The 23,234-nt window shown below is 41.1% G+C and overlaps 1 protein-coding gene across 4 annotated transcripts in view; it reads right to left on the bottom strand.

Moving 5' to 3' along the window:
- The window catches only part of LOC133662545 (centrosomal protein of 83 kDa-like), a 52,930-nt gene extending 30,573 nt beyond the window's left edge, over nt 1-22,357 (bottom strand). For 2 of the 4 annotated variants that reach the window (XM_062066655.1, XM_062066654.1), the window contains exons 1-6: nt 22,213-22,357; nt 19,315-19,459; nt 14,082-14,263; nt 6,266-6,404; nt 6,110-6,202; nt 202-333 (exon numbers count right to left, since the gene is read on the bottom strand). In XM_062066655.1, coding sequence (XP_061922639.1) covers nt 202-333; nt 6,110-6,202; nt 6,266-6,404; nt 14,082-14,263; nt 19,315-19,459; nt 22,213-22,304 — 783 coding nt within the window. In that variant the 5' untranslated portion in view covers nt 22,305-22,357. Of the gene's footprint in view, nt 1-201; nt 334-6,109; nt 6,203-6,265; nt 6,405-14,081; nt 14,264-14,359; nt 14,494-18,167; nt 18,265-19,314; nt 19,460-22,212 lie in introns of those variants that run through there. The other 2 variants (XM_062066656.1, XM_062066657.1) reach the window with 2 other exon arrangements.
- Between the last annotated feature and the right edge of the window lie 877 nt (nt 22,358-23,234).

Raw genomic sequence — 23,234 nt, 5'->3', positions numbered from 1 at the left:
TATTTTGGACATAGTTCGAATGGTGATTAATCATGATTAATTAATTTTAAGCTGTGATTAATCTGATTAAAAATTTTAATCATTTGACAGCCCTAGAAAAAATACAATTTATTTTTAAATGTAGTGGGTGCGGCTTATATACTGGTGCGCCCTATAGTCCGTAAAGGAGGGTAGTTATGTGATGAACAGCAGGCCGCTCACCTCCGCCTCATAGCGTAGCTTCTGCTCCTCCAGCACACGAGTGCTTTCCTCCTTCTGGTGCTGGAACTGGGCGTTAAGCAGCGTGTATCCATAGCGCAGCTTGTTGAATTCTGTGCGGTACTTCTCTGCCTCCTACACACCAACACAAATCAGCCAGAAGAAAGGTAGACAACATTTGACTGCTGGTGCTGATTAATGAGGCACATCTTCCAGGAAGGACATTTGAAGGATTATATACCAGAGCTCCTTTCACATGATTTGTGCTTGAAACACGACAATTTTAGACGTGACCAAATAAGTGAAGGTAATAATACAATAACAGCCTGATACGCAGTTTAAACATCAATATCTCTTTATCCACAATATCAGGGGGAAGCAAAAGATATTTAGGATAGCTTTTGTTACATTTACAAAAACCTCTGAGTGTAATTTTTCTAATCTGCACTTTAAATCAATGTTTCTTAACCATAAGGTGTTCCAATTGGGCGTCGACAAATATCTCTTCCTCAGCCGTGTCTGTATGTGCCGCAGCAATTCTCTACTGCTCGCTAGTGTTACATATCCGAGTGTACAAATATGGGGAAATAACGACAAAAGTACACTTCATTCATTAATGGTGTTACAAACCCCGTTTCCATATGAGTTGGGAAATTGTGTTAGATGTAAATATAAACGGAATACAATGATTTGCAAATCCTTTTCAAGCCATATTCAGTTGAATATGCTACAAAGACAACATATTTCATGTTCAAACTCATAAACATTTTTTTTTTTGCAAATAATCATTAACTTTAGAATTTGATGGCAGCAACACGTGACAAAGAAGTTGTGAAAGGTGGCAATAAATACTGATAAAGTTGAGGAATGCTCATCAAACACTTATTTGGAACATCCCACAGGTGTGCAGGCTAATTGGGAACAGGTGGGTGCCATGATTGGCTATAAAAACAGCTTCCCAAAAAATGCTCAGTCTTTCACAAGAAAAGATGGGGCGAGGTACACCACTTTGTCCACAACTGCGTGAGCAAATAGTCAAACAGTTTAAGAACAACCTCTCTCAAAGTGCAATTGCAAGAAATGTAGGGATTTCAACATCTACGCTCCATAATATCATCAAAAGGTTCAGAGAATGTGGAGAAATCACTGCACGTAAGCAGCATGGCCGGAAACCAACATTGAATGAGCGTGACCTTCCATCCCTCAGACGGCACTGTATCAAAAACCGACATCAATCTCTAAAGGATATCACCACATGGGCTCAGGAACACTTCAGAAAACCACTGTCACTAAATACAGTTGGTCGCTACATCTGTAAGCTCTACTATACAAAGCGAAAGCCATTTATCAACAACACCCAGAAACGCCGCCAGCTTCTCTGGGCCCGAGATCATCTAAGATGGACTCATGCAAAGTGGAAAAGTGTTCTGTGGTCTGACGAGTCCACATTTCAAATTTTTTTTGGAAATATTCAACATCGTGTCATCCGGACCAAAGGGGAAGTGAACCATCCAGACTGTTCTAGGTGCAAAGTGTAAAAGGCAGCATGTGTGATGGTATGGGGGTGTATTAGTGGTCAAGACATGGGTAACTTACACATCTGTGAAGGCACCATTAATGCTGAAAGGTACATACAGCTTTTGGAACAACAAATGCTGCCATCTAAGCGCTGTCTTTTTCATGGACGCCCCTGCTTATTTCAGCAAGACAATGCCAAGCCACGTGTTACATCAACGTGGCTTCATAGTAAAAGAGTGCGGGTACTTTCCTGGCCCGCCTGCAGTCCAGACCTGTCTCCCATGGAAAATGTGTGGCGCATTATGAAGCCTAAAATAGGACAGCGGAGACCCCCGGACTGTTGAACGACTGAAGCTCTACATAAAACAAGAATGGGAAAGAATTCCACTTTTAAAGCTTCAACAATTAGTTTCCTCAGTTCTCAAACCTTTACTGAGTGTTGTTAAAAGGAAAGGCCATGTAACACAGTGGTGAACATGCCCTTTCCCAACTACTTTGGCACGTGTTGCAGCCATGAAATTCTAAGTTAATGATTATTTGAAAAAAAAAAATTAAGTTTATGAGTTTGAACATGAAATATGTTGTCTTTGTAGCATATTCAACTGAATATGGCTTGAAAAGGATTTGCAAATCATTGTATTCTGTTTATATTTACATCTAACACAATTTCCCAACTCATATGGAAACGGGGTTTGTACAAAAAGATCAGTTATAATAATACATCATGTCGGATATAGAGAACATACACTTTATTCATTTAATCAAAAATAGTGAAATTCCAGGACATAGTGAATGTGCAAACAGCTAAAATGATCTACAAAGCAAACTATAACCTGCTAGCCAAGAATATACAACAACTCTTCTCTACTAAAGAGGAGAAATATAACCTTAGAGAAAAATGTAATTGAAAACATATGTACGCACGTACAACACTTAAGACCTTCAGTATGTGGAATTAAATGATGGAATGGATTAATAAACAATGCACTAATATGATCCACTTCAAGAAGTGTTTACAAAGTACAAAGAAGAAGAACCATGATAATAAACATTCTAAATGTATTTCATCCATCCATTCATTTTCTAGATAATCTTACTCATCTCACTATATGAAATATAACTTACTTATTTATTTGTATTGTGATTACTTATGGAGTATATTGTGAATAAATTGAGAACAGGAAGTGAACACAAGTTTAATGTTGCATGCATGCACGTGTGATGTATCATGTTGTATGCATGCATGTGTGATGTATCATGTTGTATGCATGCATGCATGTGTGATGTATCATGTTGTATGCATGCATGTGTGATGTATCATGTTGTATGCATGCATGTGTGATGTATCATGTTGTATGCATGCATGTGTGATGTATCATGTTGTATGCATGCACGTGTGATGTATCATGTTGTATGCATGCATGTGTGATGTATCATGTTGTATGCATGCATGTGTGATGTATCATGTTGTATGCATGCATGCACGTGTGATGTATCATGTTGTATGCATGCATGTGTGATGTATCATGTTGTATGCATGCATGTGTGATGTATCATGTTGTATGCATGCATGTGTGATGTATCATGTTGTATGCATGCATGTGTGATGTATCATGTTGTATGCATGCATGTGTGATGTATCATGTTGTATGCATGCATGCACGTGTGATGTATCATGTTGTATGCATGCATGTGTGATGTATCATGTTGTATGCATGCATGTGTGATGTATCATGTTGTATGCATGCATGTGTGATGTATCATGTTGTATGCATGCATGTGTGATGTATCATGTTGTATGCATGCATGTGTGATGTATCATGTTGTATGCATGCATGTGTGATGTATCATGTTGTATGCATGCATGTGTGATGTATCATGTTGTATGCATGCATGTGTGATGTATCATGTTGTATGCATGCATGTGATGTATCATGTTGTATACATGCATGTATGATGTATCATGTTGTATGCATGCATGTGTGATGTATCATGTTGTATGCATGCATGTGTGATGTATCATGTTGTATGCATGCATGTGTGATGTATCATGTTGTATACATGCATGTGTGATGTATCATGTTGTATGCATGCATGTGTGATGTATCATGTTGTATGCATGCATGTGTGATGTATCATGTTGTATGCATGCATGTGTGATGTATCATGTTGTATGCATGCATGTGTGATGTATCATGTTGTATGCATGCATGTGTGATGTATCATGTTGTATGCATGCATGAACGTGTGATGTATCATGTTGTATGCATGCATGTGTGATGTATCATGTTGTATGCATGCATGTGTGATGTATCATGTTGTATGCATGCATGTGTGATGTATCATGTTGTAGGCATGCATGTGTGATGTATCATGTTGTATGCATGCATGTGTGATGTATCATGTTGTATGCATGCATGTGTGATACATCATGTTGTATGCATGCATGTGTGATGCATCATGTTGTATGCATGCATGTGTGATGTATCATGTTGTATGCATGCATGTGTGATGTATCATGTTGTATGCATGCATGTGTGATGTATCATGTTGTATGCATGCATGTGTGATGTATCATGTTGTATGCATGCATGTGTGATGTATCATGTTGTATGCATGCATGTGTGATGTATCATGTTGTATGCATGCATGTGTGATGTATCATGTTGTATGCATGCATGCATGTGTGATGTATCATGTTGTATGCATGCACGTGTGATGTATCATGTTGTATGCATGCATGTGTGATGTATCATGTTGTATGCATGCATGTGTGATGTATCATGTTGTATGCATGCATGTGTGATGTATCATGTTGTATGCATGCATGTGTGATGCATCATGTTGTATGCATGCATGTGTGATGTATCATGTTGTATGCATGCATGTGTGATGTATCATGTTGTATGCATGCATGTGTGATGTATCATGTTGTATACATGCATGTGTGATGTATCATGTTGTATGCATGCATGTGTGATGTATCATGTTGTATGCATGCATGTGATGTATCATGTTGTATACATGCATGTATGATGTATCATGTTGTATGCATGCATGTGTGATGTATCATGTTGTATGCATGCATGTGTGATGTATCATGTTGTATGCATGCATGTGTGATGTATCATGTTGTATACATGCATGTGTGATGTATCATGTTGTATGCATGCATGTGTGATGTATCATGTTGTATGCATGCATGTGTGATGTATCATGTTGTATGCATGCATGTGTGATGTATCATGTTGTATGCATGCATGTGTGATGTATCATGTTGTATGCATGCATGTGTGATGTATCATGTTGTATGCATGCATGAACGTGTGATGTATCATGTTGTATGCATGCATGTGTGATGTATCATGTTGTATGCATGCATGTGTGATGTATCATGTTGTATGCATGCATGTGTGATGTATCATGTTGTAGGCATGCATGTGTGATGTATCATGTTGTATGCATGCATGTGTGATGTATCATGTTGTATGCATGCATGTGTGATACATCATGTTGTATGCATGCATGTGTGATGCATCATGTTGTATGCATGCATGTGTGATGTATCATGTTGTATGCATGCATGTGTGATGTATCATGTTGTATGCATGCATGTGTGATGTATCATGTTGTATGCATGCATGTGTGATGTATCATGTTGTATGCATGCATGTGTGATGTATCATGTTGTATGCATGCATGTGTGATGTATCATGTTGTATGCATGCATGTGTGATGTATCATGTTGTATGCATGCATGCATGTGTGATGTATCATGTTGTATGCATGCACGTGTGATGTATCATGTTGTATGCATGCATGTGTGATGTATCATGTTGTATGCATGCATGTGTGATGTATCATGTTGTATGCATGCATGTGTGATGTATCATGTTGTATGCATGCATGTGTGATGTATCATGTTGTATGCATGCATGTGTGATGTATCATGTTGTATGCATGCACGTGTGATGTATCATGTTGTATGCATGCATGCATGTGTGATGTATCATGTTGTATGCATGCATGCATGTGTGATGTATCATGTTGTATGCATGCATGTTCCAAATAAACTCAAACTCAACTCCCCTTTCCCACCACTTGTGGCAGTAATGTAATATCAAACAACTTAAGTCATAATGATGATTAAGCGCAAAACGTATGACTAAAGTGGTGAAGTTGTATTTTCTTTTCTCCTAATCAGCCTGACCTAAGCCTAAGGTTATTGTGTTGAATAATAATCTTTGTGATGAACACATGATGAACAAGGTTGGTTAGATGTAAGGATTGAACATGATCTCAATCAGATGACTAATTGAGTGGACAAGTGAAGAACCCCTGATGTTAAATGACGTTCCTCACATTCATTGTAGCAAAGAAAAAAACCAATGACCTCTTCCAGTTTGGAGAAGCGTTCTCGGACAGGATCCTCCAACTCCTGCTGCACCTGAGCTCTGAGCAACTCCAGCCGCTGAGGAGTCATCACCTGGTGGACACGCTCAGTCAGTACTGCTGAACAAATGATTTCTGCTATCATTCTTTACTTGACCTGCAGTCGGAGCTCCTCCAGCTCCCTGTTTTGCTCCAGAACTTCTCCTGTCCTCTCCACCAGCTGCAGCTGGAGCTTCTCTTGCTGAGCCTGCAAGTACTCAACTTCCCCCTGGACCTGCATCAACTCCTCCTGCAAGCTGGACAAGGATGTTTGGAGTCACTACAGATGGGATTGATGGCTCTTTGAACGCAGCCCGATCTCGAAGAACCAACAGACTGGCTCGTAGGAGATTCATCTCAAAGTCAAGCCCAATTGGAAAGTCATTGAAGGCTAGATCATTGATGAGCCTTTTGTAAGGCTGCAGCTAACGATTATTTTTCTATCGATTAATCTATAGATTATTTTTTTCGATTAATCGGTTAATCTATAGATTATTTTTTCCGATTAATCTATAGATATTTTTTTTTAAATTCAAAATGAAGATGAAAAAATAAATGTAGGCCCGTTTTTTTAAAAGGCATGGCTTTTATTTACAAAAAAAAAGAAGTATGGCCACTCAGTCAACATTGACAACAACATGACTAAATATTCTGTAACAATGTAAACATTTAAAACTTTTAACATTTAACAAAATTAAAAGTAGCTTATTTGCTTTTTAATGTGCAAATATAAAAGTCAACATCCAGTGCAAATCTTAATATTCTGCAATAGTATAAGCATTTCAAAAGTAAAAGTATTGCTTATTTTGCTTTAAAATTTGCAAAAATAAAGATAAACATCCAATACAAAAAAGTGCAAAACGAAATATTCTGTAACAACAGTGTAAACATTTCAACAAAAGTGAAAGTATTGCTTATTTGCTAAAATGTGCAAAAATAAAGATAAACATCCAATACAAAAAAGTGCCAATCTAAATATTCTGGAGCACTGTAAACATTAAGTATTGCTTTTAAAATGTGCAAAATAAACATCCAGTCCAACACAGTACACAATAACCAATTCTACTCATTCCAGTGAGTGACTAACAGTTGTAATGAAAAAAGGTTAGCATGTCTACATGCTCTGCTTCTTTTCTTGTTTACAATATTCCCGGCAGCTGAAAATAGGCGCTCAGAAGGGGTCGATGTGGCTGGAACTGAGAGCTAATTAGCCTTCACCTCAAGCCAGGACTGCGAGTGAGCTGAGCTGCAGTTGAAGTTTCTAGAAGGTCAACGGGCTCATAGTGATGTTACTAGTAGTTGACTGGGAGGTGTTTATTATCATTTGGGGAGAGTCCGCTGCCTGATGCTCACCTGCTAAACACCTATCTGCTCCACGCTGAAGCGCTGACTACATGTGCTATGAATACGCACTGCTGATTGGCTGACAATGCTTTGTGTGTACCAATCAGATGGTTGTGTGGGTGGGACAATGCTGCGTGTGTACCAATCAGATGGTTGTGTGGGTGGGACAATGCTGCGTGTGTACCAATCAGATGGTTGTGTGGGTGGGACAATGCTGCGTGTGTACCAATCAGATGGTTGTGTGGGTGGGACAATGCTGCGTGTGTACCAATCAGATGGTTGTGTGGGTGGGACAATGCTGCGTGTGTACCAATCAGATGGTTGTGTGGGTGGGACAATGCTGCGTGTGTACCAATCAGATGGTTGTGTGGGTGGGACAATGATGCGTGTGTACCAATCAGATGGTTGTGTGGGTGGGACAATGCTGCGTGTGTACCAATCAGATGGTTGTGTGGGTGGGACAATGCTGCGTGTGTACCAATCAGATGGTTGTGTGGGTGGGACAATGCTGCGTGTGTACCAATCAGATGGTTGTGTGGGTGGGACAATGCTGCGTGTGTACCAATCAGATGGTTGTGTGGGTGGGACAATGCTGCGTGTGTACCAATCAGATGGTTGTGTGGGTGGGACAATGATGCGTGTGTACCAATCAGATGGTTGTGTGGGTGGGACAATGATGCGTGTGTACCAATCAGATGGTTGTGTGGGTGGGACAATGCTGCGTGTGTACCAATCAGATGGTTGTGTGGGTGGGACAATGCTGCGTGTGTACCAATCAGATGGTTGTGTGGGTGGGACAATGCTGCGTGTGTACCAATCAGATGGTTGTGTGGGTGGGACAATGCTGCGTGTGTACCAATCAGATGGTTGTGTGGGTGGGACAATGCTGCGTGTGTACCAATCAGATGGTTGTGTGGGTGGGACAATGATGCGTGTGTACCAATCAGATGGTTGTGTGGGTGGGACAATGATGCGTGTGTACCAATCAGATGGTTGTGTGGGTGGGACAATGCTGCGTGTGTACCAATCAGATGGTTGTGTGGGTGGGACAATGCTGCGTGTGTACCAATCAGATGGTTGTGTGGGTGGGACAATGCTGCGTGTGTACCAATCAGATGGTTGTGTGGGTGGGACAATGCTGCGTGTGTACCAATCAGATGGTTGTGTGGGTGGGACAATGCTGCGTGCTGAGACAGAGGCAGACGGAGCAAAGCAGCTTGTTAACACTTTAGCTTTACCTTAGAAACTCGTTCGGTACACCCCCGTACCGAAACGGTTCAATACAAAACACGTACCGTTACACCCCTAGCAGATACAAATGACACATTCATGTTTTTGTGTAATGATGACAACGTATGCTCGCGCGGACGATTGACTAGTTGATGGTTTTCTTTTCAAATGTTGGTTCATAGCTGCTGTGCTGCTATGATAGGCCATTTCCGCTCGACACAGTGTGCATACAACAACATTATTAGGCCGTTTATTGAAATACTCCCACACTTTTGACCACTTTTGGCATGCTTTTCCCCCCTCGCTCGCACCGCTCGCATCGTCTTCTTTGATCGTCTGCTTTGCGCTTCGCCATGACGGTAGTGTGACGTAAATATGCGACGTGTCGACGCACAAAAACGGCGTCGACGTATTTACGTAACCGATGACGTCGACTACGTCGACGCGTCCTTTCAGCCTTAGCCTTTTGTATTGCTGCGGCGTGTTGGGGACATTCAGAAGTGTCTGTTGCTTCATGTCAATACTGCACCTTTTATTATATACATCATTATTGTGGCTTACTTCTTTGAGTAAAGAACATTTTTACATGTATTTCTGGACAGTACGTGTCAAAACTTCAAAGAAAAAAAAGTTACTTCTTTCCAGAAGTAACCCGTTTTTTTCAAGGACACAGTCACAGGTAGAAGTCATGAGAATGTAAACTTATATATGTACACACACAATTGCTGGGAATTATTCTGAAACATCAATCATTTGGTTTACACCAATAGCCAAAAAAAATGTGAATATGGTTCCAAAGTCAATTCAAGTGTGAAACTAATGTGATATAAACATTATTTCATATATCTTTGACCATCATGGCTTAAACTTTTTGAACACCCAACATTTTCATAAAGTGTAAGCCATGATGGTCAAAATGATATGAAAGGAGTTGTGTGTTTTGAGTCCGTCATATATTAGTTTTACTTTGTACATTTCATTGCTGGAAGAAACTAACTTTTGTACAACATTCACATTGTATGTTTGAATTGTAAACATTCCATGGGGTGGTGGCATATCCCATGTGCATTGACTAAGAGATCTATAACAAAAACTTTGTGGTTCACAAGTATCATTGCTTTTGGACCATAGGGCGCACCGGATTATTAGGCGCACTGCCGATGAGCGGGTCTATTCAGGTCTATTTTCATACAAAAGGCAGACGGCGCATTAAACATTAATCATATTCTGATTATTTTCTACATGTAAAAGACTTCCTAGTGGTCCAAATGTTGCATAGATGATGTTTACACACCATCTTCAAGACGCTTTCTGACCAAGACCTCTTCAGTGGGCGGTCTTTTTTACGTGCCTCCACTTCAACACTGTCTTCTCCCGACCATCTTTGTTGCAGCGCTTCCATTGCGAGTCTACTGAGGGATTAAGCCAGAACTGTACATTACTTGATATTACAACTGGCAACAATGAAGAATGAATGCCCCACACCAAGAAGAGAGAGAAAAAGAAGCTTATTGACTACGGTACGAACTACAATGGCAGACGCACGCAAATTTTCAGGATTTTTGCAGATCCCAATAAGTAAGAAAAGTTGGTTTTGCATAATAGGTCGAAACAAAACACCTGATAATCTCTCCTGCCATTTTGGGGACCTTTTACACACCATAATAATACCGAATTTTGAAGCACAGTACGTCTGACTATGGTAGCCGCAATGCTCCGACAATCCATCAAGCGATGCGGTTTCGTAGCTTACCGAAAGTGGTACTAAAACATTTTGACAGATTTCTAAACACAGTGTGTAATGTTCTACATTCTCAATGAAACATCAACGTTTCGGACTTGCTAGCGTCATTTATAGAACATGCGTCAACCAGCCGTGCACACGTATCTCTTATGTGTGACTGCCATCTACTGGTCACACATGTACCAAATAAAATTGTTTCGAGGTCGCTAAGCACAACCAGAATTACTCCGTACATTAGGCGTACTGGGTTATAAGGCCCACTGTCCATTTTTGAGGAAATTAAAGGATTTTAAGTGCTTCATATAGTCCGAATATAGCCCTCTCCCCAGCCACTTTGCCCAACTCTTCCCGGGGGATCCTGAGGCGTTCCCAGGCCAGCCGGGAGACACAGTCTTCCAAACGTGTTCTGGGTCTTCCCCGTGGCCTCCTACCGGTCGGACGTGCCCTAAACACCTCCCTAGGGAGGCGTTCGGGTGGCATCCTGACCAAATGCCCGAACCACCTCATCTGGCTCCTCTCCATGTGGCTTTACTTTGAGCTCCCCCCGGATGGCAGAGCTTCTCACCCTATCTCTAAGGGAGAGCCCCGCCACCCGGCGGAGGAAACTCATTTGGGCCGCTTGTACTCGTGATCTTGTCCTTTCGGTCATAACCCAAAGCTCCTGACCATAGGTGAGGATGGGAACGTAGATCGACCGGTAAATTGAGAGCTTTGCCTTCCGGCTCAGCTCCTTCTTCACCACAACGGATCGATACAGCGTCCGCATTACTGAAGACGCCGCACCGATCCGCCTGTCGATCTCACCATCCACTCTTCCCTCACACGTGAACAAGACTCCGAGGTACTTGAACTCCTCCACTTGGGGCAGGGTCTCCTCCCCAACCTGGAGATGGCACTCCACCCTTTTCCGGGCGAGAACCATGGACTCGGACTTGGAGGTGCTGATTCTCGTTCCAGTCGCTTCACACTCGGCTGCGAACCGATCCAGTGAGAGCTGAAGATCCTGGCCAGATGAAGCCATCAGGACCACATCATCTGCAGAAAGCAGAGACCTAATCCTGCAGCCACCAAACGGGATCCCCTCAACACCTTGACTGCGCCTAGAAATTCTGTCTATAAAAGTTCTGAACAGAATGGGTGACAAAGGGCAGCCTTGGCGGAGTCCAACCCTCACTGGAAATGTGTCCGACTTACTGCCGGCAATGCGGACCAAGCTCTGACACTGATCGTACAGGGAGCGAACCGCCACAATCAGACAGTCCGATACCCCATACTCTCTGAGCACTCTCCACAGGACTTCCCGAGGGACACGGTCGAATGCCTTCTCCAAGTCCACAAAGCACATGTAGACTGGTTGGGCAAACTCCCATGCACCCTCAAGGACCCTGCCCAGAGTATAGAGCTGGTCCACAGTTCCACCACCAGGACGAAAACCACACTGTTCCTCCTGAATCCGAGGTTTCACTATCCGGCGTAGCCTCCTCTCCAGTACACCTGAATAGACCTTACCGGGAAGGCTGAGGAGTGTGATCCCACGATAGTTGGAACACAACCTCCGGTTCCCCTTCTTAAAGAGAAGGGGAACCATTGTCAGGTTGTGTAAATGTTAAATAAAAAGAGAATACAACAAATCCTTTTCAACTTATATTCAATTGAATAGACTGCAAAGACAAGATATTTCATGTTCACACTGAGAAACTTTGTTCTTTTTTGCAATTAGCTCATTTGGAATTTGATGCCTGCAACATGTTTCAAAAAAGCTGGCACAAGTGGCAAAAAAGAGTGAGAAAGTTGAGGAATGCTCATCAAACACTTATTTGGAACATCCCACAGGTGAACAGGATAATTGGGAACAGGTGGGTGCCATGATTGGGTATAAAAGCAGCTTCCATGAAATGCTCAGTCATTCACAAACAAGGACGGGGCGAGGGTCACCACTTTGTCAACAAATGCCTGAGCAAATTGTTGAAGAACAACATTTCTCAAGCAGCTATTGCAAGGAATTGAAGTCCGTAATATCATCAAAAGGTTGAGAGAATGTGGAGAAATCACTGCAGGTAAGCCATGATATTACACACCTTGGATCCCTCAGGCAGTAGTGCATCAGAAAGCCACATCAGTGTGTCAAGGATATCACCACATGGGCTCAGGAACACTTCAGAAACCCACTGTCAGTAACTAGTCGGTCGCTACATCTGTATGTGCAAGTTAAAACTCTCCTATGCAAAGCCAAAGCCATTTATCAACAACACCCACAAACGCTTCGCTGGGCCCGAGCTCATCTAAGATGGACTGATGCAAAGTGGAAAAGTGTTCTGTGGTCTGACGAGTCCACATTTCAAATTGTTTTTGGAAACTGTGGCTGTTGTGTTCTCTGGGACCAAAGAGGAAAAGAAGCATGGGGACTGTTCTAGGGTGAAAGTGTAGAAGGCAGCATGTGTGATGGTATGGGGGTGTATTAGTGGTCAAGACATGTTCTAGGGTGAAAGTGTAAAAGGCAGCATGTGTGATGGTATGGGGGTGTATTAGTGGTCAAGACATGTTCTAGGGTGAAAGTGTAAGAGACAGCATGTGTGATGGTATGGGGGTGTATTAGTGGTCAAGACATGTTCTAGGGTGAAAGTGTAAAAGGCAGCATGTGTGATGGTATGGGGGTGTATTAGTGGTCAAGACATGTTCTAGGGTGAAAGTGTAAAAGGCAGCATGTGTGATGGTATGGGGGTGTATTAGTGGTCAAGACATGTTCTAGGGTGAAAGTGTAAAAGGCAGCATGTGTGATGGTATGGGGGTGTATTAGTGGCCAAGACATGTTCTAGGGTGAAAGTGTAAAAGGCAGCATGTGTGATGGTATGGGGGTGTATTAGTGGTCAAGACATGGGTAACTTACACATCTGTGAAGGCACCATTAATGCTGAAAGGTACATACAGCTTTTGGAGCAACATATGTTGTTATCATGGACGCCCCTGCTTATTTCAGCAAGACGATGCCAAGCCAGGTGTTACAACAGCGTGGCTTCATAGTAAAAGAGTGTGGGTACTAGACTGGCCTGCCTGTAGTCCAGACATTGAAAATGTGTACAGGCTAAAATATGAGAAGGGAGACTGTTGAACAACTTAAGCTGTACATCAAGCAAGAATGGGAAAGAATTCCACTTCAAAAATGTGTCTCCTCACTTCCCAAACCAAAACTGAGTGTTGTTCAAAGGAAAGGCCATGTAACACAGTGGTAAAAATGCCTTTTTTGCAATGTGTTGCTGCCATTACATTCTAAGTTCATGATTATTTGCAGAAAGAACAAAGTTTCTCAGAGTGAACATGAAATATCTTGTCTTTGCGGTCTATTCAATTGAATATAAGTTGAAACGGATTTGTTGTATTCTCTTTTTATTTACCATTTACACAACTTCACTGCTTTTGTACTCTACCTGGTGTTTACACCTGAACTACTTTACCACATGCAGGGGCATTTGTTATTAAAATGTCTGGCAAACAATAGCTCTCCTTTACCTGACACTACTATAATAGTACCTGTATACCACTATAATAGTACCTGTATACCACTATAATAGTACCTGTATACCACTATAATAGTACCTGTATACCACTATAATAGTACCTGCTGTGTTCAGCCTTGAGTGTTTCGTAGTTGCGCCGATGCAGTTCACACTTGGTCTTCTCATCAATGAGCATCTTCTGAAGCTCCATCTCCGTCCCGCCTGACAATCCCAGCAGTCCCAGCTCCAGGTTTGCCCCGAGGGGAGAAGACTGCGGGAAGGTGGAGGAAGTCATTTCACCTTTCTGAGAGAAGCCAAGAGAGGATGACGTTAACCTCGGTGAAGCCAGCCAGAAGCAGCCAGAGATTGTCACCACAACCTCACTAATAATACAACGGACCCTCCAGTCCACTTAGTGTCATGTTTGAAGAGGGCCTGCCTTTGTTGTCAGTCTCCATGGTAGCTATAAGAGTCAAGCTATTATTTGTTACAATCACAGCCTCTTGGCTGTCAGGACCAGCTTGTTAATCAGCCTCAAGTGATTAGTCAGCTCCCTTCCTGGGCTGCAAGGTCTGTTGTGGATACGTGGACATGAAGGAAGTGATTACAGCCACCCTAACATTTCACCATGCTCCTCCATCCTAAGTCTGTTGTGGATACGTGGACATGAAGGAAGTGATTACAGCCACCCTAACATTTCACCATGCTCCTCCATCCTAAGTCTGTTGTGGATACGTGGACATGAAGGAAGTGATTACAGCCACCCTAACATTTCACCATGCTCCTCCATCCTAAGTCTGTTGTGGATATGTGGACATGAAGGAAGTGATTACAGCCACCCTAACATTACATCATGCTCCTCCATCCTAAGTCTGTTGTGGATACGTGGACATGAAGGAAGTGATTACAGCCACCCTAACATTACATCATGCTCCTCCATCCTAAGTCTGTTGTGGATACGTGGACATGAAGGAAGTGATTACAGCCACCCTAACATTACATCATGCTCCTCCATCCTAAGTCTGTTGTGGATACGTGGACATGAAGGAAGTGATTACAGCCACCCTAACATTACATCATGCTCCTCCATCCTAAGTCTGTTGTGGATACGTGGACATGAAGGAAGTGATTACAGCCACCCTAACATTACATCATGCTCCTCCATCCTAAGTCTGTTGTGGATACGTGGACATGAAGGAAGTGATTACAGCCACCCTAACATTACATCATGCTCCTCCATCCTAAGTCTGTTGTGGATACGTGGACATGAAGGAAGTGATTACAGCCACCCTAACATTTCATCATGCTCCTCCATCCTAAGTCTGTTGTGGATACGTGGACATGAAGGAAGTGATTACAGCCACCCTAACATTTCACCATGCTCCTCCATCCTAAGTCTGTTGTGGATACGTGGACATGAAGGAAGTGATTACAGCCACCCTAACATTACATCATGCTCCTCCATCCTAAGTCTGTTGTGGATATGTGGACATGAAGGAAGTGATTACAGCCACCCTAACATTACATCATGCTCCTCCATCCTAAGTCTGTTGTGGATACGTGGACATGAAGGAAGTGATTACAGCCACCCTAACATTACATCATGCTCTGTTGGAAGTTGCATCGTAGAATAAGAGCATGTGTGTTGCAGACTTTAGGATCAGTGATTGTGTATGTGAGTATTGACTGCTGTCACACAATCTGAGTAGCGCTGTCATCAGAGTTCAACTGCCTTGTTTTCATCAGCACTACAACAATATCCACATTCATAAATCCAACCAGTATTGGCGCCACAAAGCTCTGACAACATTTGGAAAGTTTACACTCCCTTGAAGAACATTTAAGGTGATTAAAATGTCCAATGCAATCCCTATTATAATATAAGTTATACCTTCCAAATCTCATTGAAATTGATGGATTCCCACAAGATGTTTTTGACCCTCCGATTGCCTCGTTGCTTGTGATGTCATTCACAAGTCTCGTCTGAGCAGCCATGTTTACTGACATTTTCCCTCAGGTCCAACGCTAATGTCATTCATTTCATCAATTACAAATAAAGCCGTAACTGCCAAACCTTTTTTTCTGTTTCTTTGTTAAGCAACTTTTCCCATGATACCATATTTTTTATATGGGCTTAATATCAAGAAAGTTATGATTTAACAAAAAGGTCACACCTAAAATCTTGAATGTAACTAAACAACAATGTATTTAATGCATGAATGTAACTAAACAACAATGTATTTAATGCATGAATGTAACTAAACAACAATGTATTCAATGCATGAATGTAACTAAACAACAATGTATTTAATGCATGAATGTAACTAAACAACAATGTATTCAATGCATGAATGTAACTAAACAACAATGTATTTAATGCATGAATGTAACTAAACAACAATGTATTTAATGCATGAATGTAACTAAACAACAATGTATTCAATGCATGAATGTAACTAAACAACAATGTATTTAATGCATGAATGTAACTAAACAACAATGTATTCAATGCATGAATGTAACTAAACAACAATGTATTTAATGCATGAATGTAACTAAACAACAATGTATTCAATGCATGACTGTAACTAAACAACAATGTATTTAATGCATGAATGTAACTAAACAACAATGTATTCAATGCATGAATGTAACTAAACAACAATGTATTTAATGCATGAATGTAACTAAACAACAATGTATTTAATGCATGAATGTAACTAAACAACAATGTATTCAATGCATGAAGGTAACTAAACAACAATGTATTCAATGCATGAATGTAACTAAACAACAATGTATTCAATGCATGAATGTAACTAAACAACAATGTATTCAATGCATGAATGTAACTAAACAACTATGTATTTAATGCATGAATGTAACTAAACAACAATGTATTCAATGCATGAATGTAACTAAACAACAATGTATTCAATGCATGAATGTAACTAAACAACTATGTATTTAATGCATGAATGTAACTAAACAACCATGTATTCAATGCATGAATGTAACTAAACAACAATGTATTTAATGCATGAATGTAACTAAACAACAATGTATTCAATGCATGAATGTAACTAAACAACTATGTATTTAATGCATGAATGTAACTAAACAACAATGTATTCAATGCATGAATGTAACTAAACAGCAATGTATTTAATGCATGAATGTAACTAAACAACAATGTATTCAATGCATGAATGTAACTAAACAACAATGTATTTAATGCATGAATGTAACTAAACAACAATGTATTCAATGCATGAATGTAACTAAACAACTATGTATTTAATGCCTGAATGTAACTAAACAACAATGTATTCAATGCATGAATGTAACTAAACAACAATGTATTTAATGCATGAATGTAACTAAACAACAATGTATTTAATGCATGAATGTAACTAAACAACAATGTATTCAATGCATGAATGTAACTAAACAACAATGTATTTAATGCATGAATGTAACTAAACAACAATGTATTCAATGCATGAATGTAACTAAACAACAATGTATTTAATGCATGAATGTAACTAAACAACTATGTATTTAATGCATGAATGTAACTAAACAACAATGTATTCAATGCATGAATGTAACTAAACAACTATGTATTCAATGCATGAATGTAACTAAACAACAATGTATTCAATGCATGAATGTAACTGCTCCAGCGGTAGAAAATGGATGGATGATGTAACTTAAGAACTGTGTGCACAATTCAAATATGGCGCGCTTGCTCCCGCTACTCGAGTGTAGTATTTGAGATACTTTCAGCAATTGCCAGTATCGACAAAGTAGTTGTATCGGACATTTGCCTTTTAACAGCAACAATACACAAGTTTTAACAGCAACAATACACAAGTTTTAACAGCAACAATACACAAGTTTTAACAGCAACAATACACAAGTTTTAACAGCAACAATACACAAGTTTTAACAGCAACAATACACAAGTTTTAACAGCAACAATACACAAGTTTTAACAGCAACAATACACAAGTTTTAACAGCAACAATACACAAGTTTTAACAGCAACAATACACAAGTTTTAACAGCAACAATACACGATTACAGAGTTTAGCATGCTAGTCCCCACGTACTGCTCTACTTCTACTTTTTCTTGTAGTTGTAGTTGCAGTGCTAGTTGTAGGCAGTGCTATACACATTGTGTGTAAATCCTAATGATGACTTACTGTGTTCTAGTTCCACACATCCTTGTCCTTGTGTGTGTGTGTGTGTGTGTGTGAGTGCGAGTGTTGCCTACACGCTTGCTGGCTGGGAGCTTCAGTCCGCTACTAGCTAGCTAGCACATTCTACTACAAACTGAGGCATCATGGGAACTACAAACTGAGGCATCATGGGAACTACAAACTGAGGCATCATGGGAACTACAAACTGAGGCATCATGGTAACTACAAACTGAGGCATTGTCACGCCAATTTTCTTCCCATCACAAAAACCTTCCTAACCCCCATTTACTTCCGGGGTCATTTTCGCTTACGTCAGTTCCTCTTACTTACGTCATTTCCTCTCACGTCATTGCCAGCGATCGATAAATCCAAATCTCCTGAAAATGGTGGTGTCACTGGATGATATTCGTCTTTATCTGTCCCAGGGGACTTATGTCAAACACCAGCAGGCTTCGCAACATTTCAAGCGGAGTGTTAGGGCCGCTGCTGCGGACTTCTGTCTTCGTGGTAACGTGCAAAAAATATTAATTAATATATAATAATGTTAAATGTCTGTACTACTTTAAATCAACATTATTGTTGAAACCATTTCACTAATATTAATTAATATATAATACTGTTAAATGTCTTTACTTTAAATCAACATTATTGTTGAAACATTTCAGTAATATTAATTAATATATAATGTTAAATGTCTGTACTTTAAATCAACATTAGTGTTGATAATTCAGACGTTTTGTTAACGCTGTACTATAAAAAAAGAGTCAAACGAAGTGCTATCGATCGCTGTCAATGACGTAAGAGGAACTGACGTAAACGGAAATGACCCGGAAGTAAATGGGGGTTAGGAAGGTTTTTGTGATGGGAAGAACATTGGCGTGACAGCATCATGGGAACTACAAACTGAGGCATCATGGGAAATGGGAAATGTTTCTTCGTTGAAGATAAAAGACTAGCGCCACCTCTCGCTTCTTGTAAGTATTGGCAAGAAGTATATATACTGTAAGTGTACATGACTTCCTTCAACACATTCAGCATGGACTGTATTTCATGTTTATTCTATCAGCATGGACTGTATTTCATGTTTATTCTATCAGCATGGACTGTATTTGATGAGGATTGTTTCTTCTATTGAGTCATTGTTACTAACTTGGGGGCCATCAGCATGGGGGGATGTTTTCCTGCTCCCGAGGCTCCACACATCCCAGTTCTTCCAGCTGCTGCTGCTGGACTTTTTCCAGCGTGTCCACCCTCTGACGTAATAAATCCAGTTCTTTCTGTTCCTCCTCATCTTCCTGAACACACACACACACACACACACACACACACACACACACACACAATGAACAACTATTGTATTATTATAGCAGTGCAGAGGCCAACACATGATTGTATGTGGCGTCATTGCATTGTCATGTAGTGCAGGAAACTTCATATCTTTCAAACTTCATCTAGCATCCATCCATCCATCCATTTTCTACCTAACATTGTTTAAATATCAGCTGTAAAAGCAAGTTAACTAACAAATTGTGCACTGCAAAAATTATTCTGGCGGTTAAAAAAAACAGGTAGCTCAGTCGCCAAAATTCTACCGTAAATAGAACAAAACTTTTATATCGTTTTTCTATTGACAGTAAACATTGTGGTATCGTTTTTCTATTGACAGTAAACATTGTGGTATCGTTTTTCCATTGACAGTAAACATTGTGGTATCGTTTTTCTATTGACAGTAAACATTGTGGTATCGTTTTTCCATTGACAGTAAACACTGGTATTGTTTTTCCATGTCCCGTTTATAACACGCTGTAAAAAAATGTAAAAAAATCATACATTTTAAGGTAAAATTTGGGCAACTGAGCGGTCAGTTTTTTTCCCCTGTAAAATCTACAGATTTTTTTTACAGTGTATGTAAAAACATGATTAATGAAAAACAATTCCTAGTAAAAGTCCTTAAATATCGGCTTGACTTATGATTCAACATTTTGATAAATAATATACATTTGAAAAAATACAGCATGCTATCATAATATTGTGCACTGTAAAAATGATTTTTACGGTAAAAAACTGCCAACATTTTACCATCATTAAAAACAAAACTGTCATATCCTTTTTCCATGTAACAATAACTATTTTACAGTAAAAACTGTGTTACTGTTTTTCCTTTTTCCCTTTACAGTTATATGCTGTAAAAAAACAACAACATTGTACATTTACACTAACATTTTGGCAACAGAGCGGTGAGATTTTTTTAACTGTAAAATCTTTTTCCCAATGCATGTAAAAGACATTGTTGTTTCTATACTGTTCACCCTCATGTGGCCCCAATGAACTCATGTGGCCCCAAGGAACTCATGTGGCCCCAATGAACTGATGTGGCCCCAATGAACTCATGCGGCCCCAAAGAACTCATGTGGCCCCAATGCACTCATGTGGCCGGCCCCCAAGGAACTCATGTGATCCCAATGAACTCATGTGGCCCCAATGAACTCATGTGGCCCCAATGAACTCATGTGGCCCCAATGCACTCATGTGGCCGGCCCCCAAGGAACTCATGTGACCCCAATGAACTCATGTGGCCCCAATGAACTCATGCGACCCCAATGAACTCATGTGGCCCCAATGAACTCATGCGACCCCAATGAACTCATGTGGCCCCAATGAACTCATGTGGCCCCAAGGAACTCATGTGGCCCCAATGAACTGATGTGGCCCCAATGAACTCATGCGGCCCCAAAGAACTCATGTGGCCCCAATGCACTCATGTGGCCGGCCCCCAAGGAACTCATGTGATCCCAATGAACTCATGTGGCCCCAATGAACTCATGTGGCCCCAATGAACTCATGTGGCCCCAATGCACTCATGTGGCCGGCCCCCAAGGAACTCATGTGACCCCAATGAACTCATGTGGCCCCAATGAACTCATGCGACCCCAATGAACTCATGTGGCCCCAATGAACTCATGCGACCCCAATGAACTCATGTGGCCCCAATGAACTCATGTGGCCCCAAGGAACTCATGTGGCCCCAATGAACTGATGTGGCCCCAATGAACTCATGCGGCCCCAAAGAACTCATGTGGCCCCAATGCACTCATGTGGCCGGCCCCCAAGGAACTCATGTGATCCCAATGAACTCATGTGGCCCCAATGAACTCATGTGGCCCCAATGAACTCATGTGGCCCCAATGCACTCATGTGGCCGGCCCCCAAGGAACTCATGTGACCCCAATGAACTCATGTGGCCCCAATGAACTCATGCGACCCCAATGAACTCATGTGGCCCCAATGAACTCATGCGACCCCAATGAACTCATGTGGCCCCAATGAACTCATGTGGCCCCAAGGAACTCATGTGGCCCCAATGAACTGATGTGGCCCCAATGAACTCATGCGGCCCCAAAGAACTCATGTGGCCCCAATGCACTCATGTGGCCGGCCCCCAAGGAACTCATGTGATCCCAATGAACTCATGTGGCCCCAATGAACTCATGTGGCCCCAATGAACTCATGTGGCCCCAATGCACTCATGTGGCCGGCCCCCAAGGAACTCATGTGACCCCAATGAACTCATGTGGCCCCAATGAACTCATGCGACCCCAATGAACTCATGTGGCCCCAATGAACTCATGCGACCCCAATGAACTCATGTGGCCCCAATGAACTCATGTGGCCCCAAGGAACTCATGTGGCCCCAATGAACTGATGTGGCCCCAATGAACTCATGCGGCCCCAAAGAACTCATGTGGCCCCAATGCACTCATGTGGCCGGCCCCCAAGGAACTCATGTGATCCCAATGAACTCATGTGGCCCCAATGAACTCATGTGGCCCCAATGAACTCATGTGGCCCCAAGGAACTCATGTGGCCCCAATGAACTCATGTGGCCCCAATGAACTCATGTGGCCCCAATGAACTCATGCGACCCCAATGAACTCATGTGGCCCCAATGAACTCATGCGACCCCAATGAACTCATGTGGCCCCAATGAACTCATGTGGCCCCAATGAACTCATGCGGAGTGGTAGAAGATCCAGTTGGCAGTGCCTACTTGTTTGTTGGGTAACATTCTGTCAGGCCCGGGGAAAAAGGTGGGCCGGTACGTGGAGATGATCTGGGCAGGACCGCCACTGAAAAAGTCATGGTTGGTCATCAGCAGGCGGCGAAACTCGCTGTGCTTTTGTTGATAGTCGTGCAACTTCCTGTGGCAGGAATAAGATGATGACAAATAGTGAATTATGAACTTGGATTAATCATGATTCATCACTGGATCACATTACTTTTAAGGAGAATGTCAAAATGTCATACAGGAACATTTTTGGAATGTGTTTCTTGAATGCAGGTCGTTTTTTTCATAAGTCCCATCGGAGTGACTTTTGAAGTGGAATTTGCACTGAAGTAATCAATTAACTGGTCACAAGCTTTCAGGAGCACTGAAGTAATCAATTAACTGATCACAACAAGCATAGGGTCAAAACAACATCTGCATGATTGATGCAATATTTCTCATCTTGTCTTTTCTTCCACCCTTTGGGAAGAAGAATATTCCGGGCCCTCACGACTATAAATAGAATATTCCGGGCCCTCACAACTATAAATAGAATATTCCGGGCCCTCACGACTATAAATAGTATCATTTGTCTATAAAAGTGTTGTAAGTACACCTCTGCAAAACATTGTATCATTAACATTACAGAAAACTAAAGAAATGAACTCACAACAAGGAATAACTTGATTATTATTATTTTTGAGTCCGTAACAAAAAAGATTTGAAGTGTCTGAAATTCAAAAAAATATATATTAGTGCTGTCAAATGATTCCTCGTTTAGTCACATTAATCACTTTTTTTTAACTTGGATTAATGCTGATTAATCACAGATTATTACTCGCTTGCATTGTTCAAATTAATTTACAAAAGAGCCCAATTTTGTACAAACAGTCAGTATTATCAGCAGTTTATATTTGTACACACTGTCAGTATTATCAGCAGTTTATATTTGTACACACTGTCAGTATTATCAGCAGTTTATATTTGTACACACTGTCAGTATTATCAGCACTTTATATTTGTAC

The sequence above is a fragment of the Entelurus aequoreus genome, linkage group LG12 (genome assembly GCF_033978785.1).
Source record: "Entelurus aequoreus isolate RoL-2023_Sb linkage group LG12, RoL_Eaeq_v1.1, whole genome shotgun sequence".
NCBI lineage: Eukaryota > Metazoa > Chordata > Actinopteri > Syngnathiformes > Syngnathidae > Entelurus > Entelurus aequoreus.
The sequence above is the reverse complement of the archived record's forward strand: the minus strand, read 5'-3'. Positions and strand labels throughout refer to the sequence as shown.